The 25,375-nt window shown below is 39.7% G+C and overlaps 1 protein-coding gene across 4 annotated transcripts in view; it reads right to left on the bottom strand.

Annotated features, from left to right (window-relative positions):
* The window catches only part of POU6F2 (POU class 6 homeobox 2), a 318,413-nt gene that overhangs the window by 178,463 nt on the left and 114,575 nt on the right, over nt 1-25,375 (bottom strand). For all 4 annotated transcript variants that reach the window (XM_049816960.1, XM_049816963.1, XM_049816961.1 and 1 more), the window contains exons 3-4: nt 2,327-2,418; nt 1,143-1,371 (exon numbers count right to left, since the gene is read on the bottom strand). In XM_049816960.1, coding sequence (XP_049672917.1) covers nt 1,143-1,371; nt 2,327-2,418 — 321 coding nt within the window. The remainder of the gene's footprint in view (nt 1-1,142; nt 1,372-2,326; nt 2,419-25,375) is intronic.

Genomic DNA, 25,375 nt, shown 5'->3' with positions numbered 1-25,375 from the left:
GAGCAGCCACCAGAGTTTAATAACTAAAAAGTACTTAGCATGCAGTGTAGAGTATTAATTTTAAAAATTACCATTCCATTTGAGAAAAACTTTCCCTACCATTTACATCAGCAATAAATAAAAATAAATAAAGTAATTTGAAAGATCTAAAGCTTTATTTTGATATTCCTGCTCACAACTTTATCATTTTCACACTGGACAATCACTTCCTTACAATCCTTTTCCACTAAAGCTGTACAATTCTATTGTAAGATATTGGCTAATACTTCTCTTGCTACACTTGGTTCAGTTCTGTTCAGGAGCAACTGCCTTCTGAGAAGCAATTAACATAATTAAGAGTAGTAAATAAATACATCTGTATTTTATATTATATGTGTTTGGATTGAGTACTGTTTCTAACAGCGTTAGACACACTGAACTGCAGAGAATACTAGGAAAGAACAGGGATCTTACAGAACTGCTTTTCAGTCTGATTTTAGACCACAGGGAGAATGCAGCAGGTATCTTAGGGTTGAACTGTTGCAAACATGGTACAGCTCAGATAATAGGGAGGACAGAGAGATGAACTTTTTGCTTGCGACTTTGGAGTCATGTAACTCACTCAACAGCTTGGATGAGAATGGCAGAACCTTATTGATAAAGCAGACCTCCTACAACAAGAACAAGAATGCGCTCTGGGGCACTGATGGCAGCTGAGAAAACTCTGATTTTATAATGAAATGATTTTTTAAAAAGTTATTTTCATGCAATACTATGTTTTTAGCTGCCCCTATTCATTCAGCTACCCTAATCAGCAGTGGTGAAACAGAATACTTGTCTTCATGCTGCCATTTGAAATTTTGAAGTGAACTGTGAGTAGCAAAACCATTGATCACTGTTGACAGAAAGGCCTAATGAATCATTCAAGTACTTTATGTTACTGACCCACAGAATCTAAGACCCAACCTCCAATCTGTTTTTATAAAAATACAAATATCCCTTAAGTATCTCTCAAGTATTCAAAAACAATCCAAGTATTAACTTTCAAGACACATCAAAAGCAACACTTCATTGGAAAAAGAGATCACTCAGTTTAAAAGAGAGATATAAAGTGAAACAAACAAGCAAAAGAACCTATTAGAAAAATTATAAACTTGACTTACCTTGTAGATTTTGCAATGGCAAAGTCATGATGCCTCCTGCTGCAGCTGCTGCTACCAGCCCTTGGATGTTGGTGAGATTTGCTGTAGGTAGAGTTAGGACAAGTCCTTGTTGGCCCCCCAGCTGCCCAGCCATGTTGAAAGGAATAAGGATCGGCTGATTCAGGGCTGGAGTGCCTCCTGGCATCACCCCTGCTACTGCTGAGGCTAACTGTTGGGCTGTCAGTAATGGCTGTAACAAAACACAGAAAGCAAGGCTATTTTACTGTGCATAACTCAGTATTACACACTTAAAACTCTTCTGGCTTGGGATCCTTTCGTTGGTCCTTTATAGACAGACGCTGCTTCCAATATCTTAAAGCATACATTTTCACCAACACAGAAAGTTTTGACAAACTTGACAGGCTGAAGCTGTAAGCCTTCAAGTCATGTAGCATGGTAGCAATCCCAGTTGAATCTAGACTGGAAAATTCATTACACATGCACTGAAGATAATTTATGAACAGAAGACGGCCTAACTCAAGTCAGCCTACAAGTACCTAAATGCCAACATTTCCCAAATTTTCCCAGTTGTATACTGATTGGTAAAAGCAGAAGACACTATAGTAACAATTACGAGAAGCTATGTGGACCAAGACTGTCCTGAGAAGTGGAAGAACATTGAATATCTTCTTAGTGTATGGTTAAACTTGGATAAAATTGTGACATCATATGGGAAATCTTTCAAAACGTTATACATTTGAATGCCATACTATTATGCCTACATTTTGCTCTAAAGAAAACAGATACCTGGCATAAAAGATAATGAAATGCCTTTACTAATGCAGGAGCTGTGTGTGACAGGCAAAACTGTCAGAGCCAATAAGGTTGCATTAAAATTGCACAAGCTTTTTAATGTTAAATTATGACATGTATTTAAAAAGTAACTTATATAAGAAATTCAAATAATTTAAACTCCTAAATATATAAAACTACTTAGGTTTTATTTTAGAAAAACATACAAAAAGCTAATCTTTCCAAACAAATAACTTTTAAAACATACATGATACACACATGCTCCTTTTTTGTAACACTAAATGCAGCCAGAATCACATTTTCTACATTACACAGATCAAAGATGATCAATCACAGTTATTTACTTTTCATCAAATTGCACATCTCGATTATTCAAAAGAAAAGATACTGACCTGAGGCCCAACAGGGAATGCGGGATGGGACTGACAAGGTTGGTGCTGGTCTGCTGGACTTGTGTCAGGCAGCACTGTGTTTCCTCTGGCCTCTGAAATCCACAGAGCAGATTGACTTTAATATCAAGCCTGGGGACTGCCACATTACCTTCTACTCTGATGTCACATAACATCAAGCTGAAAATGATATGTTAAAGTGCTTTATCAATAACTCAAGCACTCAAATCACTTATCAGCTGCATAAATTATGCTAACATTCATTCAGACCAGCAGACTCATTCAAGGAGCTACTAAAATCTGACAGCAGTGAAACTGAAGCTATCATCAACCCAGCTAATGTGGGTTGCATTATACATCAATTTACATACAGTACATGAGCACTACGTGTGTGTGGGAACTGCGTTTTTTACGCTTAGGTGAGCATCAGCCATTCTAATTTCTGAAAGCAAAAATTATCTAAAAACCAATCAAGTCACATCTACTTTGTATCTTAACAAAGTATTTTTTTTTTGTCAGTTACTGAAGCAGCAAAGGCTATACTATGCACAATAGAAAGGCACCATGAAAACTGAAAACAGGTATGCTTCCAAATGACAGCTTGTTTTCTAACTTGCATGTGGGGACTAAGCAAAATTCTGTGAAACCAAGGATTTCCAGCATTTATTGAGATGATTAATATCCAACAATCGAACTATATGCTGGGCACTAATGACTTGCTAAGTACCGAACACAGTCCAGCCCTACAGGATTTCGCTGAAGTCAGCAATACAGATTTGAAAAGGAAAAAGAGAAAGAAAAACATCCTATCAGTTGTAAGAAAGTACCAAGATGTTTTCAAAACTATGTCCCAATCCTCCATTTCCTCCGGGTAAAGGACTTGCATCGATTCACAGTTTTTCAGCCCTGATGGCACGATCAGGCCCACATTTATCTTTGAAGCTGAAGAATGACAGCAAGTATCAAAAGTAGCTGCAAGAGTACTGTGGTCTCTTAAAAGGAAAACCCTGGCAACAGCATCAGGTTTCCTGGTTGGTATGATAGCTCCTGTTCTGTTAATTTTTTCTGATGAGCAGTTGAAATTTCATCTTAAGTAAACCTTAACAAGATGCTCTTTTCAAATGTTTGTCCTATGAATAGCAAGTGCAAGATAATTCAGAACCAGTTTATTGGCACACCCTGGAATGGTAAGGAAAAAGGATACGATTTCTGTTATACTTACAAATTTTAAAGAGGGTATTATCAGCTCATTTAAAACAAATTCTTCTATATATTCTCCAAGGGGACAGACTTATAAATAATGGAAATGTGGAAAAAAACCACACACCCCCCCACCCCCAAAAAACCTTCAGCACATTAAGGTACAAATAAAATTGACTGCTACATATTATTCAATTGACCTCTATCTCTACAGCAGGGTGTCAATCATAACAGCATTTTAGAATAAGATTAAACAATAAATGTGCAGAGTTATGCAGAAACCTGAAAATCTGATTAATCTGTAATATTTTTGTGTGGTCTCAAAAAGTCAGAAATGGACACTGCTTTGGGAATACTTACGAATGGTATATTGAAATATCTGATTTGGAACTAATAAAAACATACAGACTTGCTGACATTTTATAAAGTGAATTCTATGAAAATATGTTTGGCATTTTAATGACCACTGTCATTTAATAATAAGCTGACCTACTATAATCGGTAAGGACTGCAACAATTGTCTAATAACATGCAAAAAGAGACCCAGTCACTAAATTTTTTATGTGCAATTTACTCATCTGAGTTACTTGAAAAGAAAGAAATGTAACTAGATATGCAAGATTCAGTGAAAACTGTTTCTTTCAAATGCATTACAATCCTAGTGCTGCTGCCATCCCTAAGACCAAAGAGAGGTTTTCCTCAGTATAGGTTCCTCTTCTAGAAAATAAAGTGCTATGTTACTGAACACATTTTTACCTTTGGTAATTTCCACATATTGTTAAGGTGGTTTTTTTAATCTTCTCATCACAGCTGTATGTATAAAATGATATTAGATCAAAGGCTCAATACCAATGAATATATCACTCCCCATTAAGATCAAATCTTATAAGCCAATTTTGTTTATGTAATTTTAAGGGCTGAGAATGTTGTCTTTGTGTGTGATTTAATTAATATTAAAACAAGCTCCTTATAATCTGTCATGTCATTAAATTGTCCTATGAAAGCTTTGGGAGAAGAACAAAACTGGAGTAAAATATTCACTAGAATTAGATTTTATTGCAATTACTATAGCTTGAGCTCTCAGGAAACAAGAAGTTCTGAAGAAATATGCCTGTGCTTTAGTATTTTTTTTCCATGGTGCAGCTATCCTAAGAACCATTGTTTTCTGTTATCTGTACCCTAAGGATTTTGCCATATTTCATCTCACAAGCTATATGTAGTACAAGTGGGTTACACAGGACGATAAAATAAAGCCAAAATTAATTACACTCCTTTCCTTTTGCATTGCACTAATTGGAATCACTTTGGATTACATTCCTTTCATACTGGTCACTCATCACAGATGATGTATCTTTTTATTTAAGTCCTCCAATGCTCTGCCTGCTGCTTCTAGCCCACTTTCCATACCATGCAGGCATCTCAGCAACAAGCACACACTTTCACATGCATGAATGGGGTCTTACATGGCCACCCTGTATGAAATCATGCGTGCTGAAAATCTCACATTTCCTCTCAGGCTCATTCTTACCTACCTGCTATAACAGCCAATCAAGAGTCAAGATTTTTTTCAAAACATGCAGGAAAATCTGCCTGCTAGGCTGGCAGTAAATAGAGCGAAGCGAGGATTTCAGGGTTAAGTTCTGTTGCATCACACACAGCGACAGCATTTGTTCCTTGCTGTACACTATCTTCAGCAAGATGCTCTCCTGGTTTCATCTGGGATAGAGTTAATTTTCTTTCTAGGAGCTGGTATAGTGCTGTGTTTTGGGTTCAGTATGAGAATAATGTTGATAACACACTGATGTTTTCAGTTGTTGCCAAGTAGTGTTTAGACTAAGTCAAGGATTTTTCATCTACTCATGCCCGGCCAGCAAGAAGGCTGGAGGGGCACAAGAAGTTGGGAGGGGACACAGCCAGGGCAGCTGACCCAAACTGGCCAAAGGGGTATTCCATACCATGTGACATCATGGCCAGTATATAAATTGGGGGGAGTTGGCCTGGGGGGGGGGATTGCTGCTCAGGAACAAACTGGCATTGGTTGATGAGTGGTGAGCAATTGCAACGTGCATCACTTGTTTTGTATATTCCAATTCTTCTACTATTATTGTCATTTTAGTATTATTATTATCATTATTATTTTCTTCCTTTCTGTTCTATCAAACTGTTCTTATCTCAACCCATGAGTTTTATCTTCTTCCTTCCAATTCTCTCCCCCATCCCACTTGGTGGGGGGGAAGTGAGTGAGCAGCTGTGTGGTGCTTAGTTGCTGGCTGGGGTTAAACTATGACAGACACATAGGTCAAAGCTCCCAAGAAGGCAAAGCCGAGCACAAAACACTGGTAGAAGGCTACTTTTCTTTTTCTGCCTTATAATGTTGACCGGGTGGATTCCACGGATTTCAGAGGATCTGAGGAGTCATGAGAGCTCTGTGTCACAGCTTCTACTTCTGATTCACAGACTCTTTGCTACTAATTTGGAAAAATACCTTCAGTAAGACCATTGCCCCAAACTGGCAGTCCACAATCCCCTGCATTGTTTTTCCCCTCTGTTTTAGTGCCTTTATTTGGGAGTTCATTAATTCCCCATGCTGGAATGACCTCTGCAGGTAAATTATTCCCCTGTCCAAATTCCAGTCCTCACTAATAAAAATGGCCTGTCAAAATCTAGCCTAGATTTTCCACCTGTCCTGATGCAGGCTGTTACCTCCTGTTAGGCTATCCTCCAGCACTGCCCAGCCTTCTATCAGCGAGGGGTATGGTGGCAAGGAGCCAGGACTCACAGCAGTCCCTATGGAGCTGGGGGGCTACCAAAGCACCTCCTCTGTTCTCAACTATGCTTTGGAGAGATTGTACTCATTATACCTCCAATTGCCCATGCACAAGGGGCAGGGAGAAGGCAGTAACAGGGCACATACTCTGGAAAGAGAAATAATTCTCCTTAACACCGTTTGCTTAGGCAGGGAGCCAAGACTTCTCTTATAACCGAGCGCTGCCATCACAGCTTAAGTCAATGAGTTTGCTCAGTAGTACCATATGAACAGACAGTAGTGCTGCTGCCATGGTACAGTCATGACTGTAGACAAGGATTTAATATTTAATAAGCAGCATTCATCATATGTGATTCGTCATAAATTAATTATAAATTATATAATACATACACTCACCTCTCATCCCACCAAGGGGCTAGAAGGGCATGACACAATAAAAAATTGAAGTGCACTCTAAACATTGTAAAATAACCTCTTAAAATAAAATATTATTTAAAATAAAGCTAAGTAAGACAAAGGCAACCATCTTCTCCCCTTATGAAAAAGAAAAAAAATAATCCCCCAAATCAAGCAAAAAAACTTGCTGAACAATACCTGGTTTAAGAATGAGAAAACCACAAGAGAAACATCAGAAAGAAATAAAAAAAATCCACATCTCAAGGCCTCCAAGCGTCATACAAAATTCCAACTGTAAATGCACTAGTTACAACCAGGCTTTCCACAGTTTGCTTCCTTTTTGTTTCCTACACATCTACAGCAAAACAACAGGTAATTCAGTTCTAAATGTCTTTATCTCCCAGTGCCCTGCAAAGGAGAGAATGCTCTAATCCCCACTTTACAGATGAGCAACTAATGGACAGAGTGACTCGGATCTGGATTCTCAAATCGGCACCATTTAGGCACCTAGATCTCCTCAGCTGCAGTTACACTGCTCAGGAAAGCAGGGGTCAAAACACAGAACTGCTCTGTGACTCCTTGGCTGCTCTAGGGCTACCAGCAGCTCTGGCAAGGTGAACCTGCACGTGCTCCTCGGCACCCCGCGCTCGGATGCACTGCCCATCCCAGCGGCCCTTGTCTCACATGATGTCTCATGCTTGTAGGGAACCTGCAGCTGACTGGCAAACGTGACTATACTGAAGAACATTACAGGATATATGATGAGGTGCATTAAAGACATACATCCAGCTCTGTCCTGGACCTCCTGGTTCATCTGCAGATGCGTGTGCTTGTGCCTGCTCAAAGGCACAATGCACACTGGCGTCTCCTCTCAAACTCTGAACCAAAGCTCGCTCAAAGCTAATACTCAAACCACAACACAGGACTAGCCTCAGCAGATGATCTGGACACAGATAACCTTCTCACGGTCTTCAAGAATGAATTCAGTGTGTCTCACATTTGTATGAGAACCGGGGGGATGCTAGGCCAGCTCTCTTTAGTACTCAATGCTTTGAAAAACAAGCAGGATCAAATTTAATAATGCCAGATTTTCAGTAATCAAAAAACCCATAAATCCTTCTGAGATACCCATTTAAACAAATATTTTTAAAGGAATCAACATTTATAAAAGAACGCAGCATTTCAAGCAACAGTTCATATTAAAATCCTTAGATACAGTTCCACAATGTGACATTAAATTACTTGTATTTATCTCTCAGTAACTGTAACAACAGGAAATCAAAAGTAGACTTTTCTTACTCATTGAGCTAACCCACATTAAAGATACAGCTTTAAGAATGAAATCATTAAAGGGAAAATACTACCTGTGAGAAAAAATAGTCTTACATTTTTAAAAATAATAAACTCACAGTCTGAGCATGTAATATAGCTGCACTTAGATCATAAGCCATATTATCAGGAGAAAAAAAGATAACTTTTTAAAAGAAATCAAACAGACCGACTGATAATATTCAAATTACCAGGTATGGTGTGTGAAAGTCCATCATCTCCAATTAAAGTAACTCAGCTCTTCATTAAATGAACCCTTAATTGTCAGCAATTATACCAGGAGCAATCTTGCTGAACAAAATTTAATAGCTGAAAGAAAAAGATGCAGCTAATAATGAAAAAACATAACATTCCCTCCAAACAATCCTCATTCTGCCACGAAGCATCATATTGTGGCTTTTAATTTTGCTATTTTCATTTTCCTGCTGCCTCAGAGAGTGGACACGTAGGTAGGAAGCCTTTCCAAATCACCTCATCATAAAACCTTAGTAATCAGATTGCTACACAGAATTTCACAAACACATCTAAATTTGACAATACTTGCAGGAGAGAAAATTGAGATTTTATGCTGAATCCGTTTTACATTGGTATTATCCTACGGTTATCAGAGGAGATATTCCCATTACCTCAGCAAAGAAAATCAAGCTCAGAAATTAAGTTATAATAATGAATCATCCACTGAAAGTTATGAATTTAACCTTGGACTTCTAATATTTAATTTTAGTAGTCAGACAGTTGTCTTCTTCCAGTCCATGACCAAGGTGTGGCATACAATTCACTCATGTGGATAGTATAAAGCTAAAAAAAAGTATCAGGTTATCCCACAGATCATTAAGCAGTTCACCTTTTCCTGCTGAGCTCGACTTCAGATTCTAAACTTTTAATTTTTTGGCAGCAATTTCAGCCTCACAAAGAAAACCATGTAAGTAGAGACCTGGGTGTGTGCAGAATTACCAACCACCTCCTGTTAACTCTGAAACCTAACAATGTTGCAATGTCAATATCATTATTTTACTGTTGGATCATTTTAGCACAACATACAAGCACTGTGCTTATCTTCCACAGTGTCAGATTGTCTCAACTTACATAACTCTCACTCTTAATTTTCCCCTACCTATGTACAAAAAGCTTCTAGTTTACCTTTGAAAATGTTTGTGGTGTGATAAGAAAATGCCATATTGATCTACCATATTGACATATATGTCAATGCAATATCCTGTACAGAAAAGCTAAAAATCCTGCATACAAAATGGACTGAATTAGACAGCAGACTGAATAGAGCAGATTTGCTTTGCTGACTGTATCATTCAGTACTTAAGTAAGCAAACCCCCACAGTTTTATACTTATCTGAAGCTGCCACGCAGTTGCTACTGCAAAGCTACCAAAATCACTGCAGAGCTTGAAATCATTCTGCCAGCAGAGCACAAAACCTCGCCTTCGCTTGGTCCCTGGGGATATTTTCTCCTAAAGGATCTTCTCCCACAAGACACATAAGGTAGCCGAAATCACTGTGCTCATTACCCATATGCACAGAGCTTGGCTTGTATTTACGCACCTGCATCTTTCTGGATCAGGACTGATAACATTAAAACTCCATGACTGTTTATAATGAAAATCAGGTTATTAAAGTGATTCATGTTACAGAGAACTTCTCCTGGGCAACCACCAGTTATATTTACCACCAAACAAACTACCATACCAAGGCACAAAAATCACAGATAACACAAAAACCCAGCTCTCCCAACTGCTTTAAATTTTCTTTTTTTCCCATCTTTATTTTTGCTCCTCTTTCATTATCTTATCTTTTCTTCTTTCTCTTTTCCCCAAGTGAAGTTTTTTTCTTATTGGTGCCTATATCAATATTCTTCCACTTCAGATACTTTTATGTGAGAAAAGAAGCATTGCTACTGCAGTAAAGGTGAAAGGATATAATTGCAAAAGTATGTTCTTTATTCAAAATAGACTCATTCTACTTTTCTTCACCCCCTAAGTACAGTGCATAAAAATCCCTTATTAATGATACATACATTTTTTATGAATTGGACCCTTCATATTGAGAGTTCTGGTTTCTTTTATACTGTATGCATTAGCACAAATATAATCACATTAAGGTCACAAAGACCCTATCAGTTTTCCCTGAATTCATACAACATTTCATACTCACTGTTTGCTGTTAGTGCTGGTGAATGCAATGATGATAAAGGTTACTTACCAGAAGATGGACAGTTGAATGCATTATTATTTCATGTTGGGCAGCTGATCCCTAGCTAAGAAGGGCAGGAGGCTTCTCTAAATTAAAATTTCCTTTCTTTCCATGCCTGGAAGCCTACTAAATGCCAAAGAGTGAGGACATTAAAAAGCATCTCTTTTGGAACAACTGCTACAGTTTGCCATCTTTATAGCTAACTAAGATTTCTTTATGATTTTTACAGCATTTACCTATGCATGTGTTTTTATTCCTAACAGGGCAGAGGGCAAGCTTTCCACCAAAAACTCAACTTCCTGACACTCACCCTTCCCCATGTGATTCCTGTACCCTCCCCAAAATAAGGTAGACTATGATGATACCTTATAATGACATACATTGCTGTTTGCCTTGAGAACCTTGCACAACTTATGTATTATGGGCTTGCTTGCTGGCACTACAGGCTACTGAAGGCCAGGCAATGCATGTGGATAGCCTCTGGTGCACAGTAATTCAGGCTTCTGGGTGGAAGAAAAGGGTAGCATGTCTGACATCTTTTGCTTTTTACAAGTTACATTAATAGACGTGTTTTTTTACAAAGGATAGGGCACAGGTAGGTGGCTGATGACAGAAATTTAACTTGCAGCTTTGACACCTTCCAGGGACTGGAAAGAAAAAAAACTGTGAGGTGGGGAGGGGATGAACCTAGTGTCCCTACTAGTCCTCTGAGAGCCTGTTCAGAAATTCAAATCATCTGGTTCGGTGAATGAGGAATATCCAGTTAAGGGAGGAAATATTCAATTAAACCCAGTAAAAGCACCTGGCACTTACATCTTCAGCAGATCCAGTGTTCAGCAAAATGCACTCCACAACATATGTAAACTCCTACTGGAGCATCCTGACCAGCAAGTGTGGTCAAGCAACAGTGGTTTACCACTCTTGCTACTGAGTTCACTGTCTGGTTTCACCCCTGTGGTGTCTTTAACAATTTCACGCTCTCTGCTGTGGTCTTTACACAGCCCTGTGGGGCAGCTCCATCAAGTGTCTCATTACAGGTTGTTCAGCTGTTCAGACTTTATTGAGACTCTTGAAAGAGCCATCCCACAGAGCAGCATACTGTAGGAGTCCAGTCGAGATTCAGGAGGAAACCTTAACAGTAGCAGCAACTCTGTATGCAGGAGACCACGCTCCTAGATCAGACTAAATCACAAAACTGGTAAGCCTACATTATAAACCTATTTAGTTGCACATGTACGTTCAGAAATTCCTAGCTACAAAAATTCAACAGTCCTCCCCCTTCAAAAGCAGCTTGTGCCATTTGATATCTGCAGCAAGTTCTCATGATGTGGCTCAGCAGGGTGAGCCATTATTTCAAATGAAATTCTTGGCTGGGAGCTGCAGAAACTCATGGTATGCATGCCTCCAGATCTTATAAATCCTGAAGCGAATTAACTTTTGCCTCTTTATTATTGTCCAAAATCAATTGTAGTGACTATTTACAAGGAGCTTTTGCCAGGAGTTCCCAAACACTTTATATTTATCTGTTTTTAAAGAGCATTCAGTCTGCTGGCCACGTCTTGCAAGCTATGTCAAGCTTGACCATTGCTAAACCAAGTTTAAAAACACACAGCAAGGTTCCCACCCTCACACACACTTCCATTCCCTCCCTCCTCTGTAGATCAAAAGCTAAAAATATAAAAAAGACCTAAAGAACTAGCAGTCAGCATTATCATCCTGTCTGCCTCCCGAATTTGACCAGCTATTTACCAGACATGATAGAGAAACACTCTGCAGCAACCACCAAGATGGTCTTTTGCACACTAAAAATACACTAAACCAGATGTTCTGGGAAAAAAACAAGTGGTTTACAAACATTTGGATACTATTCCTGTAATATGTTGATCTTGCCTTTATGTGAGTCAAACTCTCACCTGATTTCACACGTGTTGGATTAGTTCTCTAGGAAGGGTTTAAGAATACACCACAGGTTAAAAAAGCTTTACACGTAACAAGCATATATCCTAAGACAGTCATACTGCATGAAAGATCTCCTGGTTAGTAACGCCTTGTCATGGCAAGACCTCTTTGTAACAACATGCCGTGCAGGAAGGAAAACAGCACAAAGAAGCTGCACAACTTAGCTTTGCCAAAATACAAAGTGGCAGGCAACTTTCCTCAAAGAGTGAGAGAGGGCACTAAAATACATCCTAACAGGATTAAATTATACAGAATATACAAACTGTTTCTAATCCCTGAGCATGCTTGTGTTCATATATATATAGGTATGTCTCTCTCTATATAGATACATATTTTTAAACAAATTAGTTTCCTACATCCCTTTCATTTTTATATTACTGTTCTGTTTATTTTTTCAGCATTCCAGTAATTGAAAAATATCTACTGGTAAAAGATGCTATTAATTTAAGTGCATTCATAGTGTGTTATGTCACTAATAGACTTAGGTAACATTATTCTTTTATCCTTTTTACAAAGCATTATTTTATTGTCCTCTCATTTCTAAGATTTTACTTCCACTTAAAGTCAAGTAGAGTGAGGGCTTTGCAGAATTCTATTATATTATTGTCCTGTCATTATTCTAACTCCATTACACAACAACACAAAACCAGCATCAGCTTCCATTTGTCATATTATTTATTTTGAGGATTATGTCAGATCTCAGACTATGTGTACGTGCCTACTAAACATAATTTGGAGTTGGGCAAAACCTAATTGCTGATTCCTTCTAAAAATCATAAAAATCATAAAATGGTTTGGGTTGGAAGGGACCTTAAAGATCACCTAGTTCTACCCCCCCTGCCATGGGCAGGGACACCTTCCACTAGACCACCATCCAACCTGGCCTTGAACACTTCCAGGGATGGGGCATCCACACCTAAATGCTTAAAATGCTTTTAAAGAAAGCATTTTTTAACTATTCTATATTTCTGTAAGAGCTCTGTCATCTGATTTTGACCCGTGCAATCCTTTGGAAGAATCTAGCTATATTTACAAAAAAAATAAAACAATGTCTAGAGGTACATATAGAAAAACAGATTTGAACTTCTTTGTCCATACTCCCAGCTGAGCTGACAGAAGACAGTCCTGGTGTGGAAGCCGCACAGCTGTGCTCATGTAGTGCTCTACACATACACACTGTATGCCACTCTAACACAGCTGTGTTGCTTCTAGGCAGAAGCTGTCTTGTGTCTGGCCACAGTGGAGCACAGAGGACCTGGAGCAAAGAGGACCCTGAGCCCACCTTTCCTACAAGTCAGATCCTCTGGCAGCCAAAAAATGGCTCAGCACACCTGATGTGCTTTATGGAACTGGATTGCTATCACCTTCTTGGTATCTTCATAGAATCATAGAATCATTTAGGTCGGAAAAGACCTTCAAGATCATCGAGTCAAAGCATCAACCATGACCACTAACCCATGTTCTGAAGTGCCTTGTCTACTCACTTTTTGAAAACCTCCAGGGATGGTGACTCAACCACTTCCCTGGGCAGCCTGTTCCAATGCCTGACAACCCTTTCAGTAAAGAAATTTTTCCTAATATCCAATCTAAACCTCCCCTGCCACAACTTGAGGCCGTTTCCTCTCGTCCTATCTCCAGCCACCTGACAGAAGAGACCAGCACCCACCTCACTATAACCCCCTTTCAGGCAGTTGTAGAGAGTGATAAGGTCTTCCCTCAGCATCCTTTTCTCCAGGCTAAACAACCCCAGTTCCCTCAGCCACCCCTCATAAGACTTATGCTCCAGGCCCCTCACCAACTTGGTTGCCCTTCTCTGGACACGCTCCAACACCTCAATTTCTTAATGTCTTCTTTTAATGCTCCTGGCTTGGAGGATATGCAAAAGACAGCCAGGTTTGGTTTGAAATAGCTAACACTTCCACCGTCTGTTCCTTATGGCTGCCATAAAGGACAGAAAGATCAAGTGCTAATCTGGCAAAAGCAAGAATTAGGCTCAATGCCCAACCACCACAGAATTCCTGAGAGACCTTCAGCAGCTCTTTCCACCTCACACACAGTGTTGTCGGGCCCTCAGAGCTTAGAGGAGTCCTGGACCAAAGGCGCACGCCAATTAGAGTGGTTGAATTGGCAGGCATTGCCAGCATGCCGCTTCCTCCAGTCACAGACTTCTTGTCCTCCAACACTACCCTATCTTTAGGGCAAACGCATATGTTGGACGTGGTGCGATGTCTGTGCAAGTGGGCTCTAGAGTTGCCTTTCCTCCACATTGAAGGAATCTACACTCAGATCTCTAGGATAACTTCTTGTTGTCTTTGGGACAAAGCCACTACATGTCTTCCTTGCATCCTCACACTGGCACAAAAAGGTCCTACTCCCATCATCTTGCCTCTCCTTAACTCTTTCCACATACTGGCTACTGAAGGACTACTGGAGGAAATAATATTTTCTGACTACTGACTATACAGTTCAAGTGAGGTTCTGGTCACAGTCATTCCATTAACCATCACTCAGATCGCTCCCCTTGTTATTCTGTAGGGTCTGTTGATTATACAGGTGATAACACACTAAGTAGATTTCACTCAGCAAGAGATGTCTGGATTCAAAACTTCATCTAAATTGAAAACACACTAAAAAAAAACAAAAACAAAAGTACTTATATCCATACTTACCATCTTCTCAGTTAAAATGGTATTTAAAGACCTTCAACAGAAAATCCAGTCCTTTACCATAATGTGTACAATTGACATTCATATGACAGTTATATACAGAAGACAGGATGCAATAGGTTTTAGTCAGGATTCAATAGCCACTGTGAAGCACACCACTTGTATGTGATAGTGTACTTCACACATGTATTATAATAGCATTGGTTACTTAATGTTATTCTAATGACTTTCCTCCGAAGAGCATTTGTGGACACCACAACTCCCTAAATGGTAACAATGGATAAACATCAGCTTGAGAAATACAGGTCTATATTATTTATGAAGCTGCAATTCTCCTGTAAATAACCCAGTTGTTAAAATGATATGTATCTATGTAATTGAGTCTTCTGTATACAAATAAATAAGGCTTTATTGCAATGTCAGAAGTTAACAGACCAGTCAATAAAATCAATAACTCACTTTTTCTTGCTTATATATCTAACTTTTCTCCACCTTTCCTATGTCCTCTGTTTGTTCTGGTTACATATTAACACTCCGAAGGATATATAGCTCTTATGATATTGTTTAGTAAATGGTGGTCTGAAGAAAAGGCTGAGGAAACACCACCTCAGCAATTTAATACTCTGCCTATTTATTGTGTACTTTAACATATAGCTGTCTGGTATAAATCAGGGAGAAAGAAACTGTCTTGATCTATATATCAGAGTGCTAGAGATTTTTAATGTGAATGACTACATGAAGGTCTAAGTAAATGAGTTTCATATTGATACATTTAGCTAAAAGTGGTCCAGGCCTGAATTGCATTATCATATAACCACTGTCAAAACAGCACTGCCAGATTATAACATTGTGCCACTTACGGCTCTATGGTTAGGGATGTGTCAGCATTACCATGATGCTCCCCATTTTTCAAATATTTATAACTTGGCTGTAAAATCTGCTTTGGCCTGGAAGTTGGTGAAACAGAAGCCAGTTTCTACAAATCTTTACTTGAGAAAGTTGACCATTTTATTTCAGTGGGAGTGTTTCCATTAGCTGGGTCCTGCCAGATTACAATCCAAGGTCAAAGTTTATGAGCCTGAGCTTTATTTTCTTAATAAAAAGAGGATAGGGTCCCTTTAAAAATATTCTTTAAGAAAAAAAAAAAAAAAAAAAAGGAAGCACTGGAAAGCAAGGCTTGATTTTGTGATGTGATGATGTGATTAGGTCCCTAACTTGATAATCTCTTGTTTTCAGTACTTTGAAGAAGAAGAAGAAAAATTAACAGCAAAGCTGCTGCAATGTAAAAACTAGCCGTGGGGCATATGCAATAAATTTTGTTCCACTAATTACATTTTCTTGTGGGTTTTCATCTGGGATCTAGCACACCTCCTAAACAGCGTAAAATTGGGAGGGCTCCAAATGAGCCATTCTCGTCTATCAGGAATACGAACATGCTCACAAAAGCCATCTTATTATGTATGCTCCATACAGGCTCTTCATTCAAAAATATTTTAACAGATGTCATGCTGGATAAATATAATGGCTCATCTGAGGCTTAGAAACACTTTACTCACAGTAGAAACAAATTTGGGCTGCATTTTTCAAATTGAGTTAAGTCCTTAATACATACCCACAGGCTTACTTAGACTTATAGATACAATATCTTTTTCTTTCATCCTCTTTAGCTAGCTGAACACATGATCTGTTATCGATGAAAATTTTCCTGTTCTGATGCTGTTCTCTTGGTTCACTGCTGAAATATGTCCTAACTCTGCATTTGGCTTTTGGATAAGATTACCATGGAGTAGTGGTCGAGGACAAATGCAAGCCCCTTCTGCATGGCTGCAGCAGCCTACAGGTTATCTGTAGAAAAGCACAGGAGGTGCATGCTGTACAACAGCATCCTCTGAATCCTTTCTTTTCAGAAAATGACCACAGACAGGGTTGCCCAAAACAGCAGAGGGTAGCAACACATTCCTACACTTTATTAACCTAAGCCAAAAAACCCCCAACAACAGGAAGTGCTTTTCAGATACATAAAGAGTATAAACCCAGTTGATGAGTAACAGAACACTATGCAGTTTGGGATTCATTTTGGAGTTTCATTCGAAGGAGACTTGCACTTCTACTTTTACTGTCCCTGGTGCAGAACAGCATGTTGCAGTAAGCTGTATTTGGCTTAATACCGTGAAGGTCTCAGTAACAACATCACTCTTGTGAGCAGACTCACTGAAATAACACGAGCATGAGGCACTGGTGATGCTTCTTCATGCTCCTGCAGTAAGACCCCTCTGTGCAGAGGAGTGTGTGGTACTACCCTTGAGTCTTAGAGAGGCCGCAAGGCCTTGCAAGGCTTTATAAGAATTAAAATATTTTCTTAGAGTTTACACAATTTTATTTGGCTTTGAAGAACCAGGCTCTGCAGTTGCGCAGATGCAAGTACACAATTAATATAGAGTGGTATCTATTGTGAACAGCGTGAAAATTCCTTGCACAGAGGTTACTTTCTTCCCCATAAGTTTCATTTCATGTCATATAGTAACACCAAGACAAATTGTGGCAGTAAGCTACATGCTTGCTGTTTCATAATAAAGTAGAAGGTTTCCTTAAAGTACCTCTGACTTTTGCAAAGTTTGAGATCTTAAACACTGGGTTCTACAACAGGGCACGCATCTGGCCTACCAACTTGCAGGGTGGCCTAACGGTTGTATTGTGTCATATGCTGGGGCCAGAGATTTTCACAGCGGGTTGCAAGTAGGGATGCTATGTTTTCTCTGGGGAGTTCACACTGTGGTTGGGGTCGCTAAGTACAGTCCTTACCTGCAGCGCTTCTGCGCTGGGACCCCTCAGCAGCAGTCCTGGCTGCCCAACTGCTCTGAAATTAGCAGTGGGCTAAGCAGGAGAGGGCTGTGGTGCTGCTCTGCAGCACCAAAAGTGCCAAGTGAGGAGCTGAGCAGCACAAATATCAGTTCTCCTAAGCCACCAGCAGCAGACTGAGGGGCTGACAGGGAGCAACACAGTGGAAGGGAGTTCATCTAGCAGCATGTCTGCCAGTGCTCACTGTTTTTAGTAGGGGTTGATCTTTCTGCGATGGCCTTTCTAGGGATATCTCCCTGAAATATTAGGCCAGCATCATCAATTAAGGCAGAGCTAACTGCTAAGACTCGATCGGTTGTTTGAGCATCCTGTACACTGTACACATCAAGAGCAGGGCCTACCCTTTGGAGAGCGAAGGCATGGCAGCATTGGCTGCTGTCTACCTACAGCATCAGGCAGCATGCCAAGCACGCCTTTGTGCTTGAGCTCAATCGGCATTGAAATAATTTCATATCAGAACTTCAAGCTGACCCGCTATGGGGGACACAGCTCAGGGGTAGAACAAAAGTGATTTAGTCACTGCAAACAATAGTGACAACATTTATGTCTCACATCTAGGTAAAATGGGTCCTGCCTTAACCTTCATTCATTTCCTTTTGAAGCACACAATTCTAAAGGGGGAAGCAAGAATACGGACCCTTTATTTATTTACAATAATGTGCTCACAAGACTATAAAAATAAGGGTATGGGGTGCAAATCTATAATTCTGAGCTTTTTCTCCCACTCTGATGATCTACGACAAACATCACAGAGCAAATCACACCATCCCTTCTTACACAGAAAGACCTGGATGGTCAATGGTTTTTAATCACCTAGTCTCAAGGATACCCTAGAATTCTTAGAAAAATCCTGTGGATATCCGGGGACAAAAGTACTCCTGCAATGATCCCTACATTGTTCCCCAGGGCTTTTGACTGGGGCTGCACACTCATAACATACATACACTTAAAGTCTGACACCTGACATACATCTTCTAAGAAAAGAATCAGTCTCAAGACTACAGTGGTTTCCTTGGTTCCCCTTTCCTGCTTAGGTTCCCCTTTTTCTATGCTGTTTTCTTCCTCTTTTAAGAGGATTCCTAGACAAAACCCCTGAAACAGTGACTTTGAGAATATTAAAAATATGTGGGGTTTATTGCTTATGTTTTTAAAGGCAGGGGGGCTCCTGAAAAAAAATAATCTCAAATGTAGTATATAAGGCAACTTTTAAGCCCACTATTTTCTGAGAATAACTTTGTACCTGGAATAAAAAAATATTTTGCATTAAAACGGGAACAGTGAAGGAAGTCAGAGTAGATAGGTGACAGATCCTGCCACTAACACAAGGGTTTAAAACGTATCAGGGCATCCTTGAGGCTGGAGAACCCATACACTTCACCTTCCAATGCTGGAACAGAAAGTAGAATTTCCCCATTAGGAGAAGCTCATCTTCCAAGGATACTTTCCTCCTCCACAAAGACAAATATTTTCAGACACTGCATCATATTCACACTCTTCTCCTGTACTTACCAAAGACGTAAATATCTTAATATTTCAAAACTATAATATAATGCAATAAGATTCAGCATAATAACATCCATCAAAAAGGACAACTTAAAAGAAAAGCATTGCATTTTCTGTATGAAACGATATATAATGACCATTGCCTAGAAATGGATCAATCTGGCTCCAGTGGAGCAGCTGCATAAGCATTCAAAAGAGCAATAACTACAAGCTCTGGTGAGGTACTTTTCTTCCGAATCTCATCTCATTTTATCCCCCCTGAGCAAGGCTGAAAGTCATGTTGAAAAAAACATCCGAAGGTGGCTTTCTCTCCCTGCCCCCACTCCTGAAATTCTCAATTTTACTAATAATTCTCAACTGGCTAGCAATTTTCAGTTGTAATACATTGTACTGAGTCCAATTACAACCACCACTAATCCTATTTTTTAATGGGTTTACAGCATTTGGGGGGGGTAAAAGCACACTTTAAGACAAAATGACACATACAGAATTTGTACTTTAAAAGTTTTTTGTTTCAAAATGCTTTTGCCATTTAAACTTTATACAATTGATGGGAATAATGAAGGTAATTAAAGGTATCATCATCATTCTCCTGTCTTAATATACTTTTAAGCAATTTCAATGGAACAGAAGAGCCACAACTGAGTTTTGGAGGCCAGATCTCACTGAATTGCACTCCCCAAAGAACGAAACAGAGTTTTCCACCACATTTCTACCCTACACTCTGACAGACAACTTGATTCCAAATCATTACTTGAATTTAAATAACCCTCAGCTTCTCTGATATGCACCAGTTTGTGGTTATTCTCAAGTGGTACGCTTGAAAGTAGCAAAAGGGCATGACACAAGTGCCATATAACAAGACAAATGCCAGCGCCATGCTTAGTCAACTCTCAGTCCTCATGTACCACAGGTTTCCCACTTCTGAACCCCCAAACTTTTTCCAGAGCAGATGTGGAGTCATTCATACTAGCTCAGCCTAAGTATAACAGCTTGTTTTTCATGGGTTCCCAAGCGTGCAAACTAGAGGCTAAAAACCCTTTCCTACCTCCTCTAGAAAATTTACAGGTTCTGGGTCCGTTCATTTTCCTGAACACATTTGATAGCTTTTACTGATGTTGCGACACAAAACTACAGGACATACCTACTACCTACTGTAATGTCAATGAATATCTAGGAATTATCACTCACTTTTAATAAATAGCAAGAAATACTAATGATGTGGTAATGGCAGTTGACAGCATTATTAGCATGAAATTTTTTCTGCTCAGTTTACCTTGAGGACCAATTTCCCAGAGCTAACAGAGGCCAGGAGGAGCAAATTCACATCCCAAACTGAGCAGTCAAACACAACCCAGTCAGGAGTTTTGAAATGGACTCACTTATCTGACAGACCTGTACAGTCTTCTCCTCTCCATGTGCTATTGCAGAGGCAAACACCTGGGAACGCATTGCAAGTGCCAGCCCTCATCTTTCCAACTAACAAGGACTGTTTTAAACAGCCCAACTCTACAGTCAATTTTGTATCAAACTAGAATCCTCTATGGATCAGACAACAACAGCGAACACTGAACAGGGGGATGCAACAAAGCAACCCTTTTGGCGAGGATCCTCCATAGTCCACCCCTTCATTTGGCAGGATTATGGCAATGCTCCCAGGCAGATGTTGGAGTTGCTTAGACCCCATCATCACAGTAGTAAGTACACTTCAATAGTGCAAAATGCTTAGGCCTCACTACTGTCCCCTGGGCTCAAAAGTTTTCACAACCACTTTGCATCAAATTTCCCCTGAGTCCATTTCTTTGGCATTCCCTACCATTTATATAGACTCATGACTATTTCAGCTTGTCCCACTGTGTGACCAGGTAACTCTCCACTTTCATTCGAAAGCTCATCACTTTGTCAAGCTGTTAGGGGGCCCATTTGCACAAAAGACCCAAGATGGATCTTTGGACCGTTGCCTTGCTACCTTCTGAGATGTTGGTCTGAATTATTTCCCGCCCAATAAACCATGAATAAAAAAGGCAACAACCTCTATTAGAACTAGGATGATTAGCAAAGTATTAATTTTTAGCCCTGCCAGTCAGTTCAGTAGCAATAATGGTGCTCCACGAAGTCTTTCCAGTCATTTACTAACAATGGTTTAAACTCTTCCAAGGGCTTCATGTGTAAACAGTACATAATTATTAGCACACTATGTCAACCTGCATTACAGAATGGGCAAAAAGCCCTGCCAACTATTTTTCTTCTCATAGAAGTTCTCAGCAAATGGTTGTTTTTCCTGAAAAAGAAGGGGCCAGGGGTGGTAGACTTCCTTCCAAATTTACATCAGTTGGCCAAATGCTGCTCTCTGACATTCACGCAGTTCAGCTGAATACAAGAGAGCTCCAATGGATCGCTCAAAAAGATGAACCACGTGAAGGTCTGACTGTCCTCCAGCTCTGCTGGGAATTTATAGATCTCATCCTGACACGGGTTAGATTAGGCAGGCATGCATCAACATCTTTTACTGCTCAACTTTAAGCCTACACATTTCTGTTTAATTTGAATATAACTAGTCACATGCCGACACGTACAGGTATGGGGATCAAGTGGCAGGTAAACAAAACTTCTTCTGCATGCATATTTTTATGCTTAAACATCATGTCCTCTGCAAAGAACATGAAGGTGCAATGGCATATATTTCTGCACCTACTCCATATGTTTATGCATCTGCTACAACATGATGTGCTGGCATCCCTTTTCGTGCACCTGTGTGGTGACCCAGCTGGGGGAAATGATATATTGGCTGGACTGGGGAGAACACAAGAAATGCATTCTTTTCAGCAGGACAGACTCCTTGATCTGGTTTAGCACATGGGTTCAGTGCAAAGAAGGGTCAGGGTGGAGTGAGGAAGCTTAAACAGCAGTACTACTGAAGGTGTTAATGGCTACTTCTGCAGAAAGGATTAATCTTTGGGCATCTAGTGATGTGAACAGTTCAAACACATTCAGGGACTTACACTGACAGTATATTGGACCAGTCATTTTTATGATCCTGACCACAAAACCCAATCCTGTGAGATTCTGCTCTGGCAGGAAATGTCTTCAAGCAGCAAACCAGATGGAAGACCTTGCTTTCAAATTTTCAGACAGGCGCATCGTAATACAGTTGAAACATCTTTGTATCATACTCTATCTGCTTTGGATTCTCATATGTTCATTCTAGAGGGTAGGAAAGCCTGACAATATAAGTATTATTCAAAAAATCCTCTTCTCATGGAACACTGCTTGCCTCCAAATAGCACAGCAGAGCAGTGCAGAGGGGTTGTCTGCATTCTCACAAAGAGGACAGCATGCATTTCACCAACAGCAAGCAGAGCTGGTATGTCCAGATACATAAAAGCATAGATTGCTCAGGCTGGCAGCTTGAAACATTGAGCTTGGAAATGAGCCTGGCAGCAGGCCAGGAGATAAGATCCAGAGTAGCTCTTTGTATTCTAATACATGTGTCTGAATCAATGCTTAAACCAATAGTCTCCCAATGGGTCTGCAGTCTTCCCTGATGCTGTTTGTTGACATGTTGCTCAACTCCATGTCGGCCAACACATACACTGCTCTCAGGTTCCCAGGAAGATTGTCCTGGTTCTGAATGCTCAACAGTTTTTAGAATTTTCAAGCTCTCCTCTGCTGATTTAAAAAAAAAAAAAAACAACAAAAAACCAAGATGATCTAGATTATTTAATACATGCCTATTTCGTCAAATTGCAGTTTTGATCCTGAATTACATACATCTGCTCTGCAAAGGGAACTTGTACTAAGAGATTTGCTGTCTTCTGGTGGCCAGGGATGCTCTACATGGGCATGATAGCGTATGTCCACGTATTTCGTGTGGTTTGCTCAAATTTTTATGGTTTTAATATTTTGTACCTTCTATGCAAACTGGTTTGCTGCTAGATAACTGTATAAGTGAGATATGATAAATGATCACATATTAACATTATGGTTGAAACAATAGACAAAGGGTAGCCGGGGAGATAATTACAAAAGTGTGGTCAGGTGATTAACTAGTAATTATTCATAAGTTTTGCAGTTCTTTGCTCTTATGACTAGATGTTCCTGTATGCTAGATGAGAACAATGTTGAAACTGACCACATGTGATTGAAACTGCATTAAGCTTCAAGATCAAAGAACAAGGACAAGAATAAAGACTAAGAATAAATATAAAGAATATAAAGACTATGAATAAATATAAATAAAGAATAAAGACAGCCAACAAGAACTTCAAATGGGTCGGTGGTCGTAAAAGCAGCCCTTCGACTCAAATGGATCATTCATTGCACATGATTGGATGTAGGCAGTACTATGATAATCAGTTATAGTAATTTTTATGTATATCTGATTAATATAATATATTCTGATTAATGTGTAATTAGTTATTCAATATAACCTGTTTGTGCTAAAGCTGTGGTATGCACGCTAGGTGGAATTATCCCCTGTGCATCCAGTGCTGCAATAAAGAATGCCTGCTTTCTAAAACTCAAAAACTAGTCTTGGAGAGTTTCTTTGACCAGCTTTTCAGTATCAGGCAGTGAACTTACTTTTGCAGGGCGTGACACAAACTTAACTGATTTCAATACAAAAGACATGCATTGACTTCCATAGGTTTGAGTCAGCATGTCAACATCAAGCCATCTTCTAATAAAGACCAGGAGGAGCACATGCAAACAGTGCTGTCTGCCAAGGTCCCAGCAAGTACTGAACCACTCTCTCTGTGCCCTGCAGGAGGGATTGGCATTCCACCCACTTCTGACTTAAAACATTTCTTTAGACATGTTCTCATCATCCCTGGAATCTGGCAATTCCCTCTTATCATAAATTTATGATGTACTTAAAAGTGCCTTGGTTTTCAGATCTGTAGCAGACAGTAGCAGACAAATGAGACAGAAACCACCGTTTAAAATCAGCCTAACACGGAGAAGGTAACGTACTTCCCCCATCACTGTTAGCCAGAATTATTCAGCAAAGTAACTCACATGACTGGCATTACCAGCTGTGTACAGATCCCTTTGCCGCCTTGTTGTATGTACAACACCGTTGTGTGGCATTCTGTTTGGAAATTTTGTAGTTATTTCTGTTCCATGGCTGAGCTGGTGGGAATTGGTCCACATGTCCTCCAAAGGTGACAATCCATGGCTGCCTTTTTCCCCTATGTCTTCTTGCCCAAATCTCCCTCAACTATCTCCCTGCTAACAGGAGGATGAATTCATTGATCGTGAAGTTTTCAGGGACACTTAATCATGCAAATTTACTTAATCACTGAAAACCCATTTCCTGAATGTCAAAATTCCTCCTGTTGGACAGTAATGGCCCAATTCTAACCATGTCCAGGGAAAGAAAAGGACACAAAAGCTTATTTCTCTTTGGCTATTCAAGATGTGTGGAAATTCTCCATAGATCTCTGGTGGCCCTCAGATTAAGACTCATCCATTTGTCTTATTCCCAAGAGAAGCCAGGCAAAGCTTGAATAGGAAAAAAAAAAGCACGTGTGGCAGAACTACTTTCTCTCTTTACTATGTTTCTCCGACATGTAATCTACATAGAAAAAAAACCAAAATTACAAAAAGAAAAAAAGGAGTTCATAAAAATTTTGATAGTCTAGAAGCTCTGCAGTCAGCCACAGTAAGATACAGTTCATATCCAACCTACTGTCTGAAGGCTTAGCACTAGCAACCTGAAACAACAGAAGAGTTCGGCTCTCTCCTGCACTTACTTGTTTAGACCAGTAAAAAAGAAGAAGAAATAAGATGTCCCCCACCTATTTCATTGATGTGGGAACTTAGGCACAGGGAGTAGATTGACCATGATCTTCCCCAAGATTGACTTGTCCAAGATGATGCAACAAATCCATGTCAGAATTGGAACTGACCTTTCCTCTGGAGCTGTTTTGTGCCTAGACCTGAGCTCTAATGAAAGCAAAAATAAACCACAAAACAATGATAAATGTTATTGGCATCTGGAAAAGTAGAAAACTGACTCATGGGGACAAAAAGTTGCACACAAGACAAATGCAAGAGTTCTTCCCAAGAAACCTAAAGAAAATCGAGCCATAGAAAACTCAAAACATTCCACGCAAATTGATGAGAAACAGCAAACCAGGTATTTTTAGATTTTCAAAGTAGGTGATAA

The sequence above is a fragment of the Accipiter gentilis genome, chromosome 14 (genome assembly GCF_929443795.1).
Source record: "Accipiter gentilis chromosome 14, bAccGen1.1, whole genome shotgun sequence".
Taxonomy (NCBI): domain Eukaryota; kingdom Metazoa; phylum Chordata; class Aves; order Accipitriformes; family Accipitridae; genus Astur; species Astur gentilis.
Note: the sequence above shows the minus strand (reverse complement) of the source record. Positions and strands in the feature narration are given on the sequence as shown.